General features: G+C 39.9%; 2 protein-coding genes and 1 pseudogene across 2 annotated transcripts in view; 1 reads left to right on the forward strand and 2 right to left on the reverse strand.

Annotated features, from left to right (window-relative positions):
• UBAC2 (UBA domain containing 2) overlaps nt 1-24,456 on the forward strand; it is a gene marked incomplete at its 5' end in the record, with an annotated part of 149,348 nt that overhangs the window by 10,916 nt on the left and 113,976 nt on the right. Inside the window, 3 exons of the mRNA XM_073795049.1 lie at nt 8,396-8,523; nt 10,672-10,791; nt 11,655-11,764. Coding sequence (XP_073651150.1) covers nt 8,396-8,523; nt 10,672-10,791; nt 11,655-11,764 — 358 coding nt within the window. The remainder of the gene's footprint in view (nt 1-8,395; nt 8,524-10,671; nt 10,792-11,654; nt 11,765-24,456) is intronic.
• Nucleotides 7,415-7,893, reverse strand: LOC117308814 (small ribosomal subunit protein bS18m pseudogene; annotated as a pseudogene).
• On the reverse strand, nt 15,783-19,705 carry GPR18 (G protein-coupled receptor 18). Its single transcript, XM_004322467.4, has 2 exons — nt 19,491-19,705; nt 15,783-16,936 (listed from the first exon to the last, which is right to left on the reverse strand). The coding sequence occupies exon 2, from the start codon at nt 16,922-16,924 to the stop codon at nt 15,908-15,910; it is 1,017 nt and encodes a 338-aa protein (XP_004322515.1). The 5' UTR covers nt 16,925-16,936; nt 19,491-19,705; the 3' UTR covers nt 15,783-15,907.

The following is a 24,456-nucleotide window of genomic DNA, read 5'->3' on the forward strand; positions in this document are numbered from 1 at the left end:
GGCTGAGTCATTTGTGATCACGGACAGGTAACTCACTCTTTGAGTCGCAGTTTTCTCATATTATAAATTTGGAGAGGGTCATGTCTACCTCATATAATCCTTTCCTTCACCAGATACTTACTAAAACACTACTATATGCCCGATACTGTCCTGGGTATAGAAATATGTAGTAGTGAGCAAGACAAGGAAGACCCTGCCTTCATTGAGTTTACATTCTGATGAGGGAGACAGACACGGAAGGAAACAAAGACAAATTTCAAATAGTGAAAAGTGCTCTGCAATAAATAAAAAGTCATGAGGGAATGCTACTGTGAGATGCTGTCTGAAATGAGGACCGAGTGGTGAGGACAGGCTGGATGTGGGGAGAACATCTTGAGCAGAGGTGCTGTGAATGGGACTTTGCACTTGCCAAGTGCTCAATAAACGTTGGGTAGTATTAGGAGTAAGGTTAGATCAAAGGGATAACCTGTCATTAACTACACAGCAGTAGGTGACCAGTTTTGTCTCATGAATGGACAAAAATTGGCTTCATAGAATAAGCACATAATTGTACAGGATGTGAATAGAGTTGTGCAGTACATTTTTCTTTACCAATGTAGTGAGTTACATTGATTGATTTGCTTTGCATTCCTGGTATAAACTTCACTTGGTTGTGATGTATTATCCTGTTTATGTATAGCTGGATTCAATTTGCTAATATTGTGTTGAGAATATTGCAACAAAATATTAGCAAATTGGTCTGAGATATTGGTCTCTTGTTTTCTTTTAACATCTTTGTTTTTGGAATCAGTGTAATGTTGGCTTCATAAGATGAATTGCAAAGTGTTCTCTCCTTTCTACGTGGTGGAAGAGTTTATGTAGGATTGGTATTCTTTTTCCTTTAAGTGTTTGGTACAATTCTTCAGTGAAGCCATCAGGCCTAGAGTTTTCTTTGTTGGAAGACTTTTAACTATGAATTCAGTTTCTTCATTTCTATAGGACTGTTCAAATTTCTTTTTGACTTTGATAAGTAGATTGCATCTTTCAAGGAATTTGCCTGTTTCATCCAGGTTGTCAAATTTGTGGCTAAAATGTTGTTTCTGATATTCCCTTATTATCCTTTAAAAATTATTTTATTTATGATAAAAGTACATACATAAAATTTACCATTCTGACCATTTTTAAGTGTACAGTCCAGTGGCATTAAGTGCATTTCACAATGTTGTACAACCCCTTACTAGCCTATTAATGTCTATGGCATCTGTAGTGATGTCCTCTCCTTTATTCTTTTTTTTTTTTTTTGCGGTACGCGGGCCTCTTACTGCTGTGGCCTCTCCCGTTGTGGAGCACAGGCTCCGGACGCGCAGGCTCAGCGGCCATGAGAACCTCCCGGACCGGGGTACGAACCCATGTCTCCTGCATCGGCAGGCGGACTCTCAACCACTGCGCCACTAGGGAAGCCCCCCTCCTTTATTCTTGATACTGGTAATTGTGTCTTCTCTTTCTTTCCTGATCAGTCCTGCTAGAGGTATATCAATTTTATTGATCTTCTCAAAGAGTTAGTTTTTAGTTTCATTGATTTTTCTCTATTATATTTTGGTTTTCAATTCCATTGATTTCTGCTCATAATTCTGTCTTTCCGTATGCTTGCTTAGGGTTTAGTTTGCTCGTCTTTTTCTAGTGTTTTAAAGCTTGTACTCTTTATTGTTATTTGAGACCTTTTCTCTTCCTGTATAAGCATTTAATGCTATAAATTTCCTTCTAAGCATTGCCTTATTTGCAGGTCACAAATTTTGCTTGGTTGTACTACTTTTTATTCTATTTAACATATATTCTAATTTCCCTTGTGACTCCATCTTTGACCCAGGTATTATTTAGAAGTATGTTGTTTAATTTTCAAGTAGAGTTGACCCTTGAACAGTGTGGGTGTTTGGAGTGCTGACCCCCATGCAGTCGAAAATCCGAGTATAACTCTGTAGTTGGCCCTTCATATCCATGGTTCCGCATCCGTGGATTCAACCAGCCATGGATTGTGTAGTGCTGTGGTATGTACTTATTGAAAAAAAATCATATAAGTGGACCCTTGACATTCAGACCTGTGTTGTTCAAGGGTCAGCTGTATTTGGAGGATTTTCCATCCATCTTTCTGTTGTTGATGTCTAGTTTAATTTTGTTGTAATCAGGGAACGTACTTTGTGTGATTTTAATTTCTTTAAATTTATAGAGGTGTGTTTTATGGCCCAGAATATGGTCTGTCTTGGGGAATGTTCCTTATCCATTTGAAAAAAAATGTGTAATTTTTTGTTGTTGGGTGGAGTATACTATAAATGTCAATCAGGTCAAATTGATATTGTTTTTCAAGTCTTCTATATTCTTACTGATTGATATGACAACGTATTACAGCATGGGTGGCTGGCTTAAACAACAGAAGTTTATCTACTTACAAGTCAGGAGACTGGAAGTACAAGATCCAAGCATTGGCAAGTTTGGTTTTTCCTGAGGCCTTTCTTCTTGGCTTGTAGATGTCTTCTCCCTGTGTGTTCACATGGTCTTTCCTCTGTTTGTGTGCATCCCTGGTGCCACTTCCTTCTCCAATAAGAACAGATTGGATTAGGGCCCCACCTTTGTGACCTCATTTAACCTTAAACTACCTCTTTAAAGACCCTATCTCCAAATATAGTCGAATTGGGGGTTAGGGCTTCAACATATGAATCTGGAGGAGGGCGAGGGACATTTCAGTCCATGACACTGATTTTCTGTCTACTTGTGTTATTGATTACTGAGAGAGGAGTGCTGAAGATTCCTACTATATTTGTGGATTTACCTGTTTCTATAAGTTTTTGCTTCATGTATTTTGAAGTCTTATCTCAGCTCTCATATTCTGTGATTCACTATTTGCCCACCTCCACAGTTGAAGAATGGTAAAATGAACACCATATACTTACCACCTAGATTCTGCAATTAACATTTTACATATTTGCTTTATTAAATATCCATTCTCTGTTTCATCAATTTGCCTTATTTTTTGGTGGATTTCAAAGTAAGTTGTAGTCACTTTATCTCTAAACACTTAAGCATACATGTTGTTAACTAGAATTTAATAATAATTTAAAGTTCTTTTTTTGTTTGTTTTGCAGTAAACTTCATATGGCAAAATGTACAGATCTTGAGTTAATCGGTAAATTCTGCTGTCCATAGTAATACTGTATACTTGTCCTGTGATGTGGGACTTCTTGGACCATTGTATATTATCTGTTACTTTCCTCATAGGTTTCTGGGATCTGATTTTTGCTCATCTTAAGAGGAGGACTTAATGGTAGTGTTATCTGAGTTAAGTAATCAGGTCTGTATTTTTAGGGGTTTAGTCCTAGACAGAATTAAAATGATTGTATAAATAGTATCCATTATTAATTCAGTAAATATTTTATTTATTTTTAGTCTTTAATTGTGTAAAATACACATAACATAAATTTGCCATCTTAACCATTTTTAAGTGTATGGTTCCATGGCATTAAGCACATTCACGTTGTTGTGCATTTGTGGCTAGAACTCTTCATCTTGCAAAACTGAAACTCTATACCCACTAAACAGCTCCCTATTCTTCTCTCCCCCCAGCCCCTCAAAACCACCTTTCTATTTCCTGTCTCTGAATTTGACTCCTTAGGTACCTCATAGAAATGGAATCATACAGAATTTATCGTTTTGTGTCTGGCTTATTCCCTTCAACATAATGTCCAAAAAGTTTATCCATGATGTGGCATGTGAGAACTTCCTTCCTTTTAAAGACTGAATATAATTCATTATATTCTGCTGTATGGATATACCACATTTTGTTTATCCACTTATCCATCAATGGATGCTTGGGTATTTATTGAGCAACTCTTATATATCAGTCACCTTTCATTAGATAAACACTTGTTGACTGCCTTTATGGACCTGATCCTGTTATAGGCATGAGGGATACTGCAGCAGTGAACACAGGCAGACAAAATTGTTGCCTTCAAGAGGCTTATATTCTAGTGGGGACTGAGGATGGGGAGATGGACAATACACAGAGAAATGTATTTCTTGATTCCAAATTGCATTTTTTCACATTTTAGTGTTTCTAATATTGGGTTGTACTTTACAGTTGATGCCATCTTAGAATTATTTGACAGTGTTTCTTTTTTAGTAACACCTAAAATAATGGTATATCTTACAGTCAGTTTGAATCATAGATTTGGTGAATCACTATTAATAAGTCAATTGTTGATAAGTGCTGTGAAAAAATAAACCAGAACAAAGGGGATAGAGAATTACATGGGGTATCCGCAAATAAGGTGACATTTGAGCAGAGCACGTGTTCAGTACAGGTGATATTTTTTTCATAGCAGGACTTCCTCCCTGCAGGACATAGTGTGTTGGTTCACGTTCTGTTCTCACTCTGGACTGGTAACAGCTTGTGGACTAGTTACTTTGAGCAGCATTGGTATAAAGGGTAGAGCCCTAGGAGGTGGTGGGTGGAGATGGGGGTTAGGGAACAGTTTGCAAGGTGGGCCCAGATCTTGTAGGCATGGTAAGGGCGAGGGTGACAGAATTTTCCATCTTAGGAACTGGCAACAGTTCTACTGGCTCGCCACAAAAACTTTGGGTCATCTTTGATTTCTCCATTTGCCCATACATTATACCCAGTTAGCCAGCAAATCCTGCTGCTGTACCTTCCAAACATACTCCAGTTCTGACCACTCTCACTACCCCCACCCAAACCACCCTGGTCCAGGCCATCATCATCTTTTGTCCGGATTATTATGATAGCCTCCTAACTGGTCTCCTTTCTTCTATGCTTGCCTTGCTGTAATCTCTTCTCAATTTAGCAACCAAAGCAATCCTTTGAAAACATGTCTGATCATGTTACTCCTTTCCTAAACATCCCAAGAGCATCCTGTCACTCTCCAAGGAAAGGTTAAGTCCTTATGGCCTATAGGGTTCTACACTGTTTGCTCCTCGACTTCTTTGGCCTTATATCCTGCCTCTCTGCTTTTTGCTTATTCTGCTGTTAGCTGCCTTGGCAGCCTTACTGTTTCTTGATCGTATTGAGTGTGTTTCTGTCTCACAGCACTTGGACTTGCTCTTTTCCCTGCCAAGAATACTGCTCCCCAGGTATCTGCAAGGCCCACATCCTCAGGTGTCTGCTCAAATTTCACCTTGTCAGAGGGCCTTCTAATCATGCTATAAAAAAGAGCACCCTTCTTTCCCTACTAGCACTATGTTTTCCCCTAAACCAGGATAGGCTCGTTATGCTGCAGTAGCAAACGGCTCTCAAATGTCAGGGACCTGAAACGACAAGGTTTGTTTCTTACTGCAGGCGTCCCTCCATTGTGAGTCGCCTGGCAGGGCCTGTCCCGTGTTGTCTTGAACTCTGGCATCCGGCTCGTAGCATGGCCACCATCTTGATCATTGGCCAAGGGAAAGGCCATTCACTGGCTCTCCAGTATTTGCCTGGAAGTAACATCTATTATGTTGACTTGGCCAAAGCAAGTCACATTGCCATATGCCACTTCAGTTAGGGGCAGGTGTGGGTGGGTAGCAGTCCTATCTTTTATCTGAAAAGAGAGCAGGAAATCCATGGTGGGTAACACAGCCTCGCTCTTTACCGCTTAATTTTTCTATAGCATTTATTTGTATCTGACATGGTATTTACCTTGCTTTGTGTATTTTCTTTTCTCTGCTGTCTAGACTGTAGGTACCACAAGGGGAGGGACTTTGTCCATCATTTGCTGCTATACCCCAGGACCTAGGATAATGCATGGTCTGCAGCAGTAGGTGCTTATTAATTGTAGAGATATGAGTGAGAACACCAAAGCAAACCATTCATTTGTTCATATGGCGACATGTAAGCCATTGGGAGTGTGGAGCAGGAAGGTTTGAGGAGAGAGCACACTTACTAGAGAAGAGCAGTAGCATTACTGGTCAGTGGAGAGTGTCAGTTTGAGATTTGAGACCATGAACCTACAGTGGAATCATGCAGGCAGCAAGGAAGAGGCAGGATTGAATAAATAATGGGACCCATTTCACAAGGATCGGTGAAGTCCAAGTTGAAGGAGGAAACCTTCAAGGTGCACCTCTGTCACCTCTGCTCCGTCTTCAGTCCTGTCGGAATAATAAGGGAGGAGCTTGCCTTTCACCAAGGAGGCCCAGTCTCCTGGGATTGTGACTGCGGTGGTTGGAGCAGTTTTCCCTATATTCATTCTTTTTTTTTTTTTTTTTTTTGGTGGTACGCGGGCCTCTCACTGTTGTGGTCTCTCCCGCCGCGGAGCACAGGCTCCGGACGCGCAGGCTCAGCGGCCACGGCCCACAGGCCCAGCCGCTCCGCGGCACGCGGTATCCTCCCGGACCGGGGCACAAACCCGCGTCCCCTGCATCGGCAGGCGGACTCCCAACCACTGCGCCACCAGGGAAGCCCCTTATATTCATTCTTTATTTACTTCTCACTACTCTTGAGGTAGTGTCTCTTATCTTCATTTTACAGGTGAGGAAAACAGGCTGAAATTGCTTGCGTTAGGACTTAGGTTGGTCAGGCTCACAACCACGGTGCTTTCCGGTACGTTTGGGGTACTAGGTGGAGGGGACTCCACTTTCTGGGGGGCGGGGAGCTCCGTTAGCGCTTAGATTCCCTGGAGCCTCGATTGCATCTTGGTCATGAAAATAGTATGCAGCCACTTTACCGATGGTTCCAGTTTAGCTGTTTGTAAGACCGTACCAGAGAGGAAGTAGTTGGGCTATTTTTATATATGCAAACAAGTGCAGTTACCACACTACCAACCATAACTAGTAGATTCACTCCCCATTGAAGTGCACCTCACACAATCTGAGAATGTCTCTGTCTGAAAGTGTCCGTTGCGCTTTCCTGTGGTCTTGCCTGTTGATGATCTGGACATTTCATTCCCTCAAGGAGCTGTGCTAGGCTTTATGGCCAACATAGAGAAGAGAAGGCAGGTGGCCTCCCTCGGGAATCTTTAATGTAGTCGGGAAGGCAAAACAGGTTCCAGACCCTGACTCCTCAACTAGTACCTGGAAACGGGGATGCAGGTTGGGGGAAGAGCCCCTCAGGCTAAAATGGGAGAGACTGATGTAAGGAAGTGGGAACTGAGCTGTTGTTTGAAGTCTGCGTGAGATTTTTTTTTTTTTTAAGTGAAAATCCCATAGTACCTTTTTTAAATTCATATGTATGGAAAATGTAACAAGTATTAACATTTTAAATAATCTGATTTACTTAATGAACATTCTGATATGGAGAGGAAACGTCACTCTTGAAACACTTTTTCCTCATATAATTTCAAATTATTAAGAATTAAAAACATAATACTTTATAGTTTGATAAGATTTAGCCTATCACTTCTCTACTCAAAGGTTATTACATCTTACAGTCTGAGCCAGTATTACCACCACACAACTGTAAAATAAATTTATTGATGATAACTTTATAGAATTTACTCCCTGTATTTGATGTTACAAACTTTAGGGTCTTTGAGATATGCAGGATCCTTGCATGTAACCGGCATAAACCCCATTATTTGAGCTCTCTTAATTGCTTTTGTGATTTCTTTTTGTTTCTTCCCACAAAGACCTGCTATGTGCCTTCCATAAATGCATCTAGTAAATGGAGAAATAAACTGGGATAAAAGCTGTACATTCTTATAATCTACACGTTTTCCACACAAGATAGATTTTTTCAGAGGCTCCTTATAAGGATTTTCCATTGGAACAGGCAGGTCCTCATTGCTGGTTGCCTGTTTATATTGTGAACAACTTCTCCACAGCACTGCATGAGCCCCAGAATCTGTGAGGCAGACAGCAGCCGTTACGAAGTGCGTTAACGTTCCCCTTCCTAGCCCACTGCAGAGGGCTACCATAGCTGCCATGGTTCGTTGCTCTTCCTCTGCGTGAGATTTAGACAAGGCTCCAGGGTGCCCGTGGTGGAAAATCTCAGCAGACCACTGCAGGCAGCAATGTTAGCACTTTTAACTGCTTCTTAAATTTCTTAAAGTAAATGTTTATGTACGTGAATCCCAGTCACGCTCAGGAGCTAACTGATCAGTTTGATAGAAAACATACTCCCCTGTCTATTTCTCTATACTTTGGTGACCGTTTTCTGAAAAGGTATTCCATGGAAGTAAACTTGGTTTGGTCTCGTCTAAGAGCCAGATGATAGTGGAGCCTGCATCAGCCGATTTCGCTTGTTTTCCAGTGCCCTTTGATCACTTACCTCTGCAGGAAGATGCTTTGAAAATATATGTTAATAAGAATTAAATTCCAGAGTGTGTGAACTTTGTCTTCATTCTAATTCAAAAGAAGTGAATTCTCTTGCTTTTCAGTCGTGTGGTTTTTAAAATCTTAGGGACAGTCATTCTGAAAGCAGTTTTGTTTTTCCCTCCAGACAAAGCACCTGTGTCCAAGGGTCTTTTACTGGTCCCCAGTGCCCTGTCCCTCCTGCTGGCCCTCCTCCTTCCACACTGCCAGAGGTTCTTTGTGTACGACCTTCAGGCAGTCAAGGACGACTTCCAGGTGAGCTCCGCTCCACTGGCCTCTGGCAGGGGAGAAGGCAGGCCTTCTTCTTTGATTTACCTTTCTTCCTGCCATTCTTAGTCTCTCAAAGCCTCTAAATTTGTAAGAAATATTATTTATTATTAATATTCCACTAACAAGTAACTTCTCTAGTTGTATTTATTGATAATTTCAGCAAAGCAGATTATAATGAAGGAGTTGCAGTATTTCCTTTTACACATCTCTTTTCAGCTTCAGTTTTTACTCATGGGAATGCAATTTTTAATTTCAAGAGAATTAAACAATGTTAAATCTATTTTTTGTATGATTAGCATGCATACTTAACATTTTCAAAAACTTGCCTCAGTTTGAATATCTGTTAGAGGAGCTAAGCTCTCTCAGCTCTAATAGATTGAGAGTCTGTGAATTACTTTTATAGTGGTAGTTAAACCAAGTAGGAAATTTCTCTTGGGTTTCTGCTGGTGGGAAGAGCAGAAGTCTGTGGCTTTCAAGATTTATGGGTTGATCACATGAAAAATGCTGGTGCTGGGTCTTGTCTGTGAGCTGGAGTGCAAAAGGGGTATTCCGGTACCATTTCCAGCTTGACAGGGATTTCCCCACGCCAACAATAAGCAATTCTCAGACACCAACTTGGGTGTCCTACAGTTGAACTCAGTTCTGATGCCATCTTCCCAGAGAGCATCAGATTCCACAGGGTTAGGGCTCAGTCCCACAGGACTGCCCACTGTGCTCGCACTTCAGATGCCAGTCACCAGCCCAGGTAGTTACTTGGACTTCTGACCGAACGGCTATAAATCGGAGTTCCCACGACCCCCTCCCTGGGCTCAATTAATTTGCTAGAACAGTCCACAGAACTCAGAGAAACATTTTATGTACTGGATTACCAGTGTATTATTAAAGGATATAGATGAACATCCAGATGGAAGAGATGCATAGGGCAAGGTAAGGGGAAAGGGTGCGGAGCTACCGTGCTCTCTCTGAGCCCCACTCTCCTCAGATCTTCACATGTTCATCACCCAGGAAGTTCTCAGAACCCTGTCCTTTGGGGTTTTTATGGAGATTCATTACATAGGCAGGATTGATTAACACTGGCCATTGGCAGTTGATCCACCCTCCAGCCCCTCTTCCTCCCCGGAGGTCAGGGTGCGGGACTGAAAATTCCCACCTTCTAATCACAAGGTTGGTTCCCCTGGAAGCCAGCCCCCATTCTTAGGTGCCTCCAAAAGTCACCTCATTAACATGACAAAAGACACCATTATAGCTTTCTTCACTTTGTAAATTCCAATGGCAAAGACCAAAATATATTTCTTATTATAAATCACAATATCAGAGAGTGTTAGTGCAAATTATGGTTATAACCTGCCACTTTTCTTTGCTAAATACTTCATTAGCCATTTTAAGCATGATAATCCATTCTTGAGCACTGACATCTTTTCTTCATAGGGATGTCATTAATGCCATTGCTTCGGTGGGCTTTGCCAAGTTCCTGTGATTCAGTTATTTATCCATACTGCTGCTTTCTGTTGGAATATAATAGAGCTTCAGTATGATTTCAGTTGCTGTAATACAATGATTCTTAATCCTGTCTGCACAGTAGAATCACCTACATAAAGTGTTTTTTTTTTGATGCCAAGACCTCACCCTAGACCAGCTGAGTCAGGGAGCCTAGTGGTGGGGCCTGGGCATTGGTGTACTTTTTTAGAAAGATCCCCAGGGGATTCTAGCATATGGCCAGCCCTGAGAACCACTGCTGTAAGGCAATGTCAGGGCCCTGTGGCCCTGAGTTGGTACCTTTCTGTTTGGGGGGTTAATTTGGTTCACCCGGCTAAGTTGGCAACAGTCCCCTTCTCCTGCACCACTTTGTGGGCATTTGTGCTCTAGAGGTGGGACCTGCCTGGATGGAGGACAGTCACCCTCTGTCTAGGAGTGCAAATAGCCACACTCTCCTGGCAGAACCTCTTAAGGAGCCCTTAGTGTGCATTTCTAAGAGCTGCTACAGAGATATGGAGAGTTTCAGTTCTACCTTGGGGAATCTGAGCTTAGAGTATTAAAAATAAGCAGTATAATGTAAACGTAATAAATGTGCCAAGGAAGAGACCTGAACAAGTCTTACTCCTATTTGTTATTCTTTTTTAAATCCCCATCTAGATTTGGCGGTTGATTTGTGGAAGAATAATTTGCCTTGATTTGAAAGATACTTTCTGCAGTAGTCTGCTTATTTATAATTTTAGGATATTTGAAAGAAGATATGGAAGCAGAAAATTTGCAGTAAGTTTTTATGTATTTTCCCTTTGCTACCTAGGTGATAGAAAAAAATGTTTCTGTTTTCTTGTTTTTAAATAGTTTTATTTTGTTAAGCTTGGTGTTTCATTAACAATTATCTTTTTATTACATGATCCTCTGTCTGATTTGGAACATGGACATTAACCAAAGAAAAAATTTAAATTTAAGCGATTAGCATAATAAAATAATAATGATGATAACAGATAATAATATCAGTGTGAGTGGGCAATAACTTTTTTTTTTTGGCTGCACTGAGTCTTTGTTGCCGCGCGCGGGCTTTCTCTAGTTGCGGCGAGTGGGAGCCACTCTTCGTTGCGGTGCACGGGCCTCTCATTGCGGTGGCCTCTCTTGCTGCGGAGCACGGGCTCCAATCACGCGAGCTTCAGTACTTGTGGCTCACGGGCTCCAGAGCACAGGCTCAGCAGTTGTGGCGCACAGGCCCAGCTGCTCTGCGCATGTGGGATCCTCCTGGACCAGGGCTCGAACCTGTGTCCCCTGCATTGGCAGGCGGATTCCCAACTACTGCGCCACCAGGGAAGCCCAGCAATAACCATTTTAATAAGGATTTTTATTTTAATAAAATTCTAATCACTTATTTTGCTTAATGGTTTGTGTATTAGTTGTAAAAATAAGTCATGCTATAAATATCTTTTCTTCAACATACTTAGAAATTATGGAAGTTAATACATTTGACCAATATGGTTTTACTCCCTCACTTTGAAAAGTCTATTCAAACAAAAAACAAACTTTAAAAAATATATATATACCTGAGCTGGTTCTAAATAAATAAATGTTAGTTTATTTTTAGAAGACTCCTCTCTATAATGTTCTTCCTGTTTTATTTTTAGTCCTTTCTGCTGGGTTCCTGGGTTTTGTCGGCGGTGGGTGACTTTATCCTCGTTGAAGCTGTGCGGTATTCCTTTGGTATCACTGCAGCCAGGAATTTGCCTTCTGGATTGTAAGTAGCTCTCAAATATTAGCTTAATTCATAACTACTTAAAACTGACTTAAAGCATTATTATACATGAAAGTCAGTAAGAGAATATTTTAAACTTTTAGATATAGTAAAATTGATTTTATATGTAAAAATTCCAGTGTATACTTAACATTTTCATTATGTTCTTGACACAGAATCTGTTTTACACTCACTCTTTTTTTTAGCTTTCAAATCTCATATTTTAGAGAATTTTTAATGAATTTTCTCTTCTGGTCCTGAAGATAGAATTGTGTTTTCATAGTGAAATTTTGTCTTTGTAACTTTGTTAACTAATTAAACATAAAAATACAAAATTTAATTAATTAGATTAGGAAACAAAATTTATTTGTCTGAAGTTAAGCTTCTGAAGAATGTTGCTTTTCTTAATTATATTGTTTATATATTTCCACCAAAGGTAAAAGAAAATCAGTATATAGGTTATAACTTTGTAGCCAATCTGCAGTGGGCAACCTAACTCATAGAGTGTCTGTGCTTTCATATTGTGTTGGTTTTCTTTAAAAACAAAATGAGAAAACATGTATTAGTTTATGAAATGATTGGCATTTAGGAGCAGAGTTGTTAGCACATATAAATGCCTTTAAAGCATCTCTGAATTAAGTTTCTGAGACAGTTTTTAAGATATGAGATACTATAAAATAAAGGTAACATATTTAAAATTTGTGTGTACTAACTTCAGCCTTATTTTAATTTTCAGTATATATTTTTGAGAACTGTTAGGCTATTGCAAGTACCTTGATTTAGATTCACTTTGTATCTCTATTTTTAAAATACGGTTAGTGATCTTATAGCTCTCACACTTACATTGTTAATATTTATGGTAATAGCTGTCCTTCGTGGGATTTACTGAATTATTGGCATGAGTATTGATGTTTAGTTGTCTTAATAATGTATGATTCTGAATAATATTTTAATGGAGACACATAAAGTTCTGTGTCATAATTATGCAGTTTTTTAGTTGTACGGGTTGTAATTGCAGTTAGACTAAGAAGTTTAAGTTGACTATTCTGCTATTGTGGTAAATAGTGTAGTCATTAGGAATGATTCCATGTTGATTCAGAAAAGAAGTAGCATTACTAAATCATTAGTTTTCCCCTAACGTTTCTCATTGAGGCCAATTCTTTTTGGTTCTTTATAAGGCCTACTGAGTTGTAGAAGGGTTATGTGTATCGTGTATGTTTGTGTTAGAATAAATTTAGTGGATGGGTAGTAACATAGCTTTTAATTCTTATTTACATCGTCCCCTTGTGTGATGACTTTTATTTTCTATTGCACATAGAGTTGAATGACAGTTATTTCTTTGAATGAATGACACTTTTTTCTTTATGGAATCGTGACTGGTACATATAAGGAAGATTGATTCAATTTTGAAGTTGGTGGCAATGTTTTTACTAATTCTTAAGGCCAGAAGGCTTTTACCTATTTAAATCTTAGCTAGTAGCAAGAATTGAAAATTTGAGTAAATTCAAAAGTTATAGGATCCCCTTTGAAAGACAGTGTGAATGTTAATTCAGACATCACCTGAATGAGAATATATTTCTCTTTCCTTTTAAATCATGAAACATTATAATATGGCTTTTTTGAATCTTGACGCGTTCTCAAACATAGACTTCTTGGAACCTAAATCTTTACTTCAATAAACTTTGCATTTTGTAAATATATGTTTTATTTGATGGTAAGCAAAGCTTCAAAAACTCAGGAGAGGAAACTTTTTTAGTCAATGTGTTTTATAATTTGCAGTGTTTTCCACATAATGTCTTGTTACCTTTTTCTTTCTCATCAATGCCAAGTTTACCTGCACTTCCTGCAATTCTTCACTTCCTATTTAATTCTCTCTCTCTCTTTTTTAACCTCACCACTATTAAAACTTCTCTTATAAAGGTCACCAGTATCCAACTAATTTCTAAAGCCAGTGGCTTGTTTTCACTTGTCTTATCTGACCTTTCAGTGGCACATTAAATGCTTTTGACATCCCGTTATTTCATGAAATAACCTGCTCACCTGAATCCTAGCACCCTACTCTCTCCTGGTCCTCTTTGACCTCCTTTACTCTTTGCAGCTCCTTTCTCAAGCTTACTCCAGGTGCTCTCTCTGTGCCGTCGCGTCCACCCCCATGACTTCAACTACAGTTAGCATCTGTTGTTTGTTTCCCAGCTCTCTATTTCCAGTCCATATTGCTTTCTTGATCTTTCTTCAGTCATATTTCCTAGTGACTTCTAAGACTCAAGGAAAATTCATCATGTTCAGAAGCTCTTACCTCCTCTGATCACCTCTCTTTTTGCACTCTCATCTCCTCCTCCTTCTGTACTCCTTATTTTAATTAATGGCATTTTCATCTACTCAGTCATCCAAGCTGGAAATCTTTCCCTCTTCTCATCAGTGGCGTAGGGCACCGACTTTTATTCATTCGAAGTCCTATATAAGTCAGCTTTTCATCGCATCTCCTTGACTCCTTCTGTCATTATCCCAGTCTTAACTAGCCTTTTCTTGCCTAGATTTTTGCAGTAACTCTCCAACTAGTCTTCCTATCAATTCCAAAGTATTTCATGCAATGTTTTCAGAAGCTGTCTTTCTAAAATACAAGTTTGACCATGCTAATCTTCCTTTTAAAAACCTCTAAGTCCTTATTTTCTTCAGAATAAAAATCAAGCTTCTTCAAGGTGGCATCAGGGCCGTCTAGAATAGTACAGATGGCTTAGGCTTTGCCATCACATAGCCCAATTTACCTGAGATTCCAGCTCTGCCGTTTATTATTTGTGTGTCATCTTGAGCAAGTTACTTCTCTCAACTTCCCTCATCTGTAAATTGGGGCTCATACTCTGTGATTCACAGGGCAGTGGAGGGAACTAAGTAAGGTCACCTATGCAGACATCCTAGCAGTAGCAGCCTCCCCACCCCATATATTGTTGTTTGTTTCTTTCCCTTCAAAGCCCTCATAATCTGACCCCAGTCCAATGTTTCAAGCCACTCCCCCATCAGTCATTCAGCTTTCTTAACATGCTATGTATTTGTATTCTCGTACCTGCTGGTTTTCTTTCTGCACCCTGTTGCCCTTTGGCAGGACTAATTGTCCTTTTTTAAAATAAATTTATTTATTTTATTTATTTTTGGCTGCATCGGGTCTTCATTGTGGTGCGCGGGCTTCTCATTGCGGTGGCTTCTCTTGTTGCGGAGCACGGTCTCTAGGCCCACGGGCTTCAGTAGTTGTGGCACGTGGGCTTCAGTAGTTGTGGCATGTGGGCTCAGTAGTTGTGGCTCGTGGGTTCTAGAGCACAGGCTCAGTAGTTGTGGCGCATGGGCTTAGTTGCTCTGCAGCATGTGGGATCTTCCTGGACCAGGGCTCGAGCTCGTATCCCCTGCATTGGCAGGCAGATTCTTAACCACTGCGCCACCAGGGAGGTCCCCCCACCCCGACTAGTGTCAAGTAGAGTCTGGTGCATACTCGGCTCTCAGTAAGTGTTTATTGAATGACTATAGTCTGTTTCCAAAGGAAAGTGAATTTAGAGTAGGTGGGGGCTGATGGCAATGGCCTTTACAGCATCCTCAGGTGCTTGCTTCTGCAAATTTTGCTCTGCATCACTAACAGTGATGAGTTGAACATAGTTGTTTGTGTAGGAATCATGGAAGTTTGGTGTTTAGAATACAAAGTACTGGATTTAGACCACCAATTCGGAGTATAAATTAGACCAAAGGGAGCTGCATCTAGTTGGAAAATAATTCAATCAAATTATTTCAAACAATAGCTCCAATATTTTGCCTGCTGACCTGATTGACATCATGACTCACCTGCACATAGAATTAAATCCAAAAAGTCAACTATGTATTTAGATAAGGCTTGAATATGAAACACGAATTGGATGCTTTTCTCCCAGTAATTCATGAAAATGTTTTATACAGGTTTTAAAAGTAAAGATAATGAATTTATTAAAATACTTTAGTGTATTTAATTATGCTGCCGCAATAATAAGATCTCACAAAGGAGGAAGAGTTCTTAAAGTTTATTATTTGTTTTCGGGAGAGAAGGGACTTGATGATATCATACAGAATATCCACTGACCCTAAGTTAGTAAAGTGAATTTAAAGAGATCGAAGACAAACAATGACCGTTCATAACATTTCACTGTTTATGTTGCTTAGGGACCGTAAACTACCCGAGCGGAAGCTCTTTCTGCGCACGCTCCGAAGATAATTGCGGTATAGCATGACACTAATGACTCGAGCCTGAAATTGTTTTGAAACAATGTAGTAGAGAATCACATCCAGACAGGTGCTGAGGTTCATGAGGAAGGTGGCAAAGGCTCCCCACGGGTTGTAGCTGTTCTCCTCCCCTCCCAGCATCAGGAAAGCAAAGCAGATGTGGAAAGGCATGAAGCAGACGAGCACCTGCACCATGAGCGTGATAATGATCCGTATAGACTTCTTCTTGACTTTTGGCTTCAGCTTAGATGTCTTACCGTGAAGGAGACTATGAATAATGACCAAGTAGCACCCAATCATGATGAACAGAGGAATCAAGAAAAAGAAAATCAGTCGAGTGAAGTTCAGCGCATTAATAGCTTTTAAGTGGATGATGTCAGAAATCTTGAGGCAGGTGGCAGGGTTGGAGGCTTTATCTGGGTCTTCATAGAGCAGTAGGAGTGGGATGGTGGTTGTCAGGGTCATTATCCAGACTCCCACACACGCTAGCATGGCCTTGCATGTGTTTTTAAGTTCCTTGGTGTATTTCGGCTGTACAATGGCCATGTATCTGTCGGCACTAATGAAAGCAAGAAGCCATAGAGCAATACTTGGATAAAACACTGTGAGAGCCCCAAGAATCTGGCAGAAGTACTCTCCAAACGGCCATTCACCTTTTGCGTAATAAAACATTCGAAAGGGTAAGCTCATTATAAATATCAAGTCCAGTAGTGCCACATTCATCATATAGATGGTTACAGTGGTTCTCTTCTTGGTGGTACAACTGAAAACCCATAAGGCAGTGACATTAACGAATAAGCCAGTTATGAAGATACAGCTGTAGAAGACAAGGGCTGCTGTTTTGTATTCATCTGGATATGGGTCGATAGAAGGGCCAGGTTGAGCTTGACTGTGAGGGGTGGTCATCTTATAGCTTGTTGTGGGCATGACACTTAGAAACTGTAAAATAGTTAAGAATAGGAGGAATAAAACTCTTGTTGAAAAAATAAATGCTTAACATTCTCACACTCGACTTGGCATATCAGTGGATTTTAATTTTGACAGTATTTTATGTCATAGAGTCAATATATGTGTCTTAGTATTTATTAAGAAATACACTCCCTAGGTATTATTACTAATATGTACTAACATATCAGTGTATTAAGATGGTCTGGTGTATCATGATGCACTGGCAAATGTATTCATTTTCTCTCTGTAGTGTGAAATTGGGTAGCAGTTGTGCCTATGGTAGGTATCCTTTGTTTGGGACTAATTGGGGAAAGGCCGTTCTGAAGTTTGAATCTTAGAAAATATTGATAGTTTGCCACCTTTTATCATCTTCATTCTGTTTCAATATTTGGTAACCCAGATTAGTAATGTCCAAATAATGAATTTTTACTCATTAAATATAATTTTAATATATAAATTATATATTAGAAAACTAATAAAAAAACCATATAACTGGTTGCTTACTGAATATTCACAGTAATTCTCATTTGAGAGCAGGAACTTTTCCTTTTTACTGCTAAATCCCCACTGCCTGATGAGTACATAGTAGATACTCAGTAAGTAATATTTGCTGAATTGATGGATAAGTGAAGGAAGGAAACTTTGGCAGGGTGACCCAGAGCAAGCACTCACTAGTTTGTCAATGAAGGCTTGCTTAATTGGCCATTAAACCATTTTGTTTTTTTTAAGTGGCAAACGCTTCTTCATAGTATTATGTTTTCTCTAGATTATCATAGGTCTAGAAACAGCAGTGTCTTGTGCCATGGTATACAGATCAAGAACTTTTACTCTCTCTGGGGTTTTTTTGGCCACACCTTGCGGCATGAGGGGTCTTAGTTCCCCGACCAGGGATCGAACCCCTACCCGCTGCACTGGGAGCACAGAGTCTTAACCCCTGGACTGCCAGGGAAGTCCCACAAGAACTTGACTCTTAAAACAATAGGTGGGCTAGTTTTTAATGCACATTTGGGAGTGCCTAATGCTGAGTCTTCCAGATGGTGTTTACCAGTGCCCCAGAAGCAGATTACACTGCTGCAGTGGTGCACGGAGAGCAACACCTTGAGAATAAGATATTGCTAGTATAGTAACTTTCACGCCCTCACTCTACCGAGATCCAGAAGCGTAAGTATTATTTGTCAAATTTAATTTTAAAAAAGGAATATCAAAGACAAATAGTTATTAGTAAGAAGTCACTCAGTAACTTTATGTGTTTGCAGAAACTAATTTCCACCCCCGCCAAATGCCCATTTCTACTGGAAGGGAGTTTAACTGTGACCCCCTCAGTGTGAAATTTCTGTCACCCACGATATAACATCAACAACAGTGATTTTAAAAATAGACTCGCTACAAAGAGATGGAACCTTGTGGCATCCCCCTTGAAATATGGAGGTGTAAGAAAAGTTTCCCTCAAAAATGTCACTTTGCAGAATGGTCTCTCTCTCATTCAGCCCTGAGTCTCTCTTTAGTGAAAACTGGGGGAGGTTAGCCATCTGGTAGTGGCATCATGGGCTGTAATTTAAAATTAATTTGAGCAGTTGCTGAGGACAAACACAACGTATGAATTTGTTTTCTTCTCCCTCTTTTCTTCCCTTCCTACCTTCCTGACTAGCGAGTTTGCCAGATATTTAGGTTAAATATGATTTTGGAGTAGAATTCTATATATTTAAAAGCCTGTATTTATTAAAATTTCCAAATATTGTGTTGACTAGAATATTAATTTCTCTAAAATGAGAAAAATACTACATAGAAAAATTAACTCTCTAGTATTATCATACAAAGGAAAATAATTTTAGAGACTTAACTCATTATTAACTTTCCATGAATTTTTAAATAGTAAAAATTGTAATGTAAATGACATTTTGTATCCTTTTTTCTTTTGTATCAGAACTCCCTCCACCCATCCTTATTCCCGAATTTTGTCACATAAATTCCTTACTTACAAACCATTTTTGAGTAAATCTTTTTCCCCTCATTGGGTTCAGGCTGACTTTATGTCACCAACAGTTGTGTTCATTTGCTTAAGGTTAACTAAAATACGTGTGATGCATGTGTTTTAAAGGCATTACCATACAGGTTGTACTCTGTACACACGGATAAATTTTTGGATAAATGTTGAAAAGTGATTGGCTTTTAAGTCAGCATTTTAAAAGCTTTAGATTCCATGATTAGCTATAGTCTTTTCTTAAAAGACTTTAAGTACATTCTGTGAAACAATGTAATTGAAACCAGGTGACAAAGACTCCTAAAGATATTTATGATTTATTGTATCAACATTTTCTTTAAGTTTAAAAAACTTACATTTACTATTAAGGTAAAACAGTATTGAAAATAAATGAAACAACATGTTAATAATGTAGGAAGATGACAGTATATCCCATTTGAGGGTCCTTCACCAACATAGTTTCAGTAATATATTATTAAAATAAAACAAGGATTTTGAGATTTAGTAAATAAGTACAGCATTATTTCTGATAATCTGTGATGAAGTTAATTAAATGCTACTTACCTCCTGTCCATCAAAAGGCTGTGTTTGAGAGGAACATTTCTCGGTATACCCAGTTCTGTAAAAGGGATTTCTTTGAGTTGCTTGTGTTAAAATAGCTCTTTCTAGAAATGGTATATTTAAGAAATGCTGTATTTCTTTTGTTTTAGGTTCTTCCGTTGCTTTAAGAAGTTGTTTCAAATATAATACTCGGTATACGAGTTGGTACTTGTTCAGCTGTAATTGCTGCTTTGTCTCTTTCAGGAAGTACTCTCTGAAATAAGGCTTTTTCAACTTATGACTTTGCCCTGGATGTGGTTTTTCTCTTTCACAAATGATTTGTTTATGAAGTCATGCTTCGCATAAGCTCCCCATGAAATGATGGCATATATTTAAGAGAATCATACAGAAAGGAGAAAATGTCTTGAGTTTGTTTACTTGGTGCTTAAAGTCTGCATCATCTGTTGAAAGAGAATGAGATTTGATGTTGACTGAATAGAATTCATAGTATAACTTAGTTTCTAAGCTGTGTGACTTTGTCTAGTTACTTAAGCACTCTGAGCCTTTGTTCCTGCTTAGTTTCTATAGTGCTAAAATAGAGATAATACCCATCTGGTAGGATTTTGAGGACTCTAAACCAGAGAAGTCCAAGGGCTAACCTGGCACCTAGTAGGTAACTTCCAAACAGCGTTAACCCTTTACTACAAAGTTCCTAAAATCATTGAATATCCACTTTTTACTGCTAAACCATTTCTTTTTTTTTTTTTTTTTTGTGGTGTGTGGGCCTCTCACTGTTGTGGCCTCTCCTGTTGCGGAGCACAGGCTCCGGACGCGCAGGCTCAGCGGCCATGGCTCACGGGCCCAGCCACTCCACGGCATGTGGGATCTTCCTGGACCGGGGCACGAACCCATGTCCCCAGCATCGGCAGGCGGACTCTCAACCACTGTGCCACCAGGGAAGCCCTAAACCATTTCTAAATGGTAGAAATTTTGGGACCCTCAATTATTTGCTTCTGCTTTGCATATACCTTTACCTACTTTGGTTTGCTTTATTTATTAAGTCCCCAATGCTTCATATCCCTTTTCTGTCACATGGACGTCTAGAAGTAATTCCTTTTGCAAAAACATCCCTACAAATTGTTAAGAACTTTGGAAGTCTTTAGTGGAATAATTTACATATTAGGAGTATTTTAACCTAAGAAGGGAAGTGAAACCAACGAAAAGGGAAGTGGGCAACCCCAATCATTGCCTGCCTGCCTAGTTACATTAAAGTTTTTACTTTCTCTTTTCTTTAAAAAAAAATCATAATTTCATTTGCTTGTACTAAAATTTTAATTATCTTTATACTTGGTTATGCGTGATTTATCAGCCTTTAAAAGGTACATGAACTTAACTGGTGTTTTAATTTAAGACAGTTTGAGGGCACATGCTCCTTTTTTTTTTTTTCCTCAGACAAAACCGTAGTAAATCTGTGACTTATAAATTGTTTAAATCCTTTCCTTTGGTGATTAAAGTAATTTTGATTATGTTAATGCCAGAGTAATGGGTTTTAGAAGCACAAGCAACAGCCACAGCAACTATTTCTTGTGTAAATGAGGATTTGAGGCCCAGAGAGGGCCAGTGACTTGCTGCAGAACTCAGACAACCAGGCCGAGCCTCTTCTGTGCCAAGTTCAGGGCCCTCCCCTTTCTGCCCTAGCTGCTGTAAAGACTTCCCGTTGTGAGGTGATTACATTGACTTATTCACTAGACATGATTTGCTCCTTGCTGAATTACAGTAATCAGTTTTTTTTTTTTTTTTTTTTCTTTTTTTTGCGGTACACGGGCCTCTCACTGTTGTGGCCTCTCCCATTGCGGACGCACAGGCTGAGCGGCCGTGGCTCACGGGCCCAGCCGCTCTGCAGCATGTGGGATCTTTCCGGACTGGGGCACGAACCCGTGTCCCCTGCATCGGCAGGCGGACTCTCAACCACTGCGCCACCAGGGAAGCCCAGTAATCAGTTTTTTATACATGGAGTTATGTTTCATATGCAGGCTAGGAGTTTGATATTTCACTTGGAGATAGGAACCGCTTATCTGCAGATCCAATCTTTTCATTGCCTTAATTTCATATAGCCTGTGACAGGTCTTCTAAAATTCAGTATTGATTAGTGTTCTCTGTGCTGCTGAAATCAACAGGCACAGGGAAGGCAGATATCTCATTAAGACAAATCCCCTTGTACACAGGGAGATTCTTTTTTCTGACTTGCCAGTCTCTCAGAGAGAGGCACCCAGGGGCACAGCTGGAAGGTGGGTCCCGCCTTTCTCTCCCTCTTAGCCTTACGGGATTTCCTACTCCCGGCCTTTCACAGGCTGTCCCACCAGCAGCTGTGACATTCCTTCCCACCGCACTCCCATCTCTTGGCTTGGGCGGCGGCTATTTATCTGAAAAGTGTTAGCTTGGATGCTGCCTTTCCCAGGAAGTTTTCTCTGACCCCTGAAGCTGGTTGGTTATTCGCCCCTGTAAGGTTCCTTAGCACTGGATTCTTACCCCTGTAGTGGCTTGTGTTTGTATTATTATTGGGAGTTTATTTGCCTTTTATCCTTCACTACATTGAGGTCCTTAAGGGTTTGCATGTGTTGTATATGTATGTATTTAACAGTCAGTTAGTAAATACTGGTTGAATGTGTGACTGAAAAAGTAGGTGAAGAAATGGAGGGTCGAATTACTGAGCCCAGTGTCAGCATCAGGGACACTTTGACTTGCTAATGTGAGGGGAACCCGCCAGTCGCGAGGCAGACTGGAGGCAAGACCCACTGTCCTTCTCCCCATGACCCTGCAGCACTTAGCATTGTTGTCTGTGCTCCTGGCTCGTCACACAATAATTTTATGTTGGAAAAGAATTACAGTTAAAAAAAAAATTTCCCCCAAACCATTTGGCAGCAAGTAAGTAAACAACGGATCAAGAATTAAACTTCTGGGGCTTCCCTGGTGGCGCAGTGGTTGAGAGTCCGCCTGCCGATGCAGGGGACGCGGGTTCGTGCCCCGGTCCGGGAAGATCCCACATGCCGCAGAGCAGCTGGGCCCGTGAGCCATGGCCACTGAGCCTGCGCGTCCGGAGCTTGTACTCCGCAACGGGAGAGGCCGCAACAGTGAGAGGCCCGCGTAGCAAAAAAAAAAAAAAAAAAGAATTAAACTTTTATAGTGTCTGGTTTGCCTCTTTAATACTTGAACCTAATGAAATTTTTATTCAAATAGAGGAGCTTATCTCATTCGGGGACCAATATTCATGCAGCTTTAATTTCCTTACTTATTTTGGGATATGAATGAAAGAAATTTTTCACCTTGCAAAAGAGGGATTTCACAGAGTTTCCTTCACTTTATAAAGTCATCTGTTTTAGCTCCTTTTTTTTTTTTTTTTTGCAGTACACGGGCCTCTCACTGTTGTGGCCTCTCCCGTTGTTAATAGACACAGTAAATCCCCATTATAAAAACATGCTCTTTGGGACTTCCCAGTGGTTAAGAATCCACCTTCCAGTGCGGGGGACACAGGTTCAGTCCCTGGTCGCGGAACTAAGTAAGATCCCACATACTGCAGGGCAACTAAGCCCATGTGCTCTAGAGCCCGCTCACCACAACTAGAGCGCCTGTGCGCCACAACTAAGACCCAACAGAGCCAAATAAATAAATATTAAAAAAAAAAAAAGAAAACATGATGTTATATCAGAGATTTGTCTATGCCACAGATAAAATTGTATTTCTCGTTCTTAACACATTTCTCTGTACCTCAGCAAGTGTGAGTGAGCCTTATCCTAGTTCCTCAGACCAGTATTGTGATGAGGGGCCCACTGTAGTTACTGTTTATCTTTCCCAGCTCAGGTGGCCATCAGCACACACAGCCAGAGCAGTTGGTAGACAGCCAGTCCCCAGAAAGGAGAGGTGGTGAGGGACATGGAGGGAGCCCCAAACTAGGGTGAAAATCTTATCTTTTGGCCCTGACAGTCTCCCACTTTGATCTTATGGAATCTTTGTGCCATACTCCTTTCTTTTTCAAGCTTGCATCTAAACTCACTGCTCTTTTTTTTTTTTTTTTTTTTTTTTTTGAGGGGCACATATATTGAATAGTGGTTTCTGGATAAAGAAAACTGAGATACTATTTGTTTAAATCTATTTTATTTTAAATCCAGCAACTTACAACTGTAGTCTTATAGCCAAATTAGTATGGACCTCGTTTCCACTTGATTTCCTAAATTGTATTATAAATTTAACATTTCCCAAATTCCTTTTCCTTGGCAATTTTTCTTCAGTTTCACAGACATACGGACAATCAGATGATTACTTACCTCACAGCAAGCAAGTTGAACCCAGATAACCAAAATGATAGATAATTCTAAAAATAAAATTGATCTAAATTGGCAATCAAAGTAGAGTTCCCTAAAGATATTAAAGATTCTTTCACTTAGAGGATCTTAGGAGAAGGCATCAACATGACAGTGAAATCATTCCTGGACCCACCGAAATCCCAGGCCAAGAGTTTGCAGGGTGACGTCTCACTAACTGCGTGGAGAGCCATTCAGTGGTCCCCGGGCACAGCCAATTAATTGGAACTCTCTGGTTATTGTGATGTACATGGCCACCTCCTACAGATTCTGGTCTCACAGTTAAAGGAGACATGTAGAGGGAGATGAGTTTCTAGGGGAAAATATCTAGTAATATGGTGAAGTAGCAGCGTAGAAGAAAAAGGTATTGTGGAGAGTCAGGATTGGTAAAGAAATGAGAGGTGTGTTATTGAGTTACTTAAATCCAAACTTGTATACTGGTGTGTGTGATGGAGGATTTTAGTATCAGGCATCTGTATACTAAAAAGTAACTACACGACTATAGGTTGAAGTTTGTTGGTTTAAAAAGTTACATAGGATTTTTTATTATCTCTGCTATTACTCTTATCTGTATTATCAGAGGTGAACAATCATTAAGCAGAGGTCTAAGTGCTTTACATGCTTCACTGAAT

Source organism: Tursiops truncatus, chromosome 18, assembly GCF_011762595.2.
Source record: "Tursiops truncatus isolate mTurTru1 chromosome 18, mTurTru1.mat.Y, whole genome shotgun sequence".
Taxonomy (NCBI): Eukaryota; Metazoa; Chordata; class Mammalia; order Artiodactyla; family Delphinidae; genus Tursiops; species Tursiops truncatus.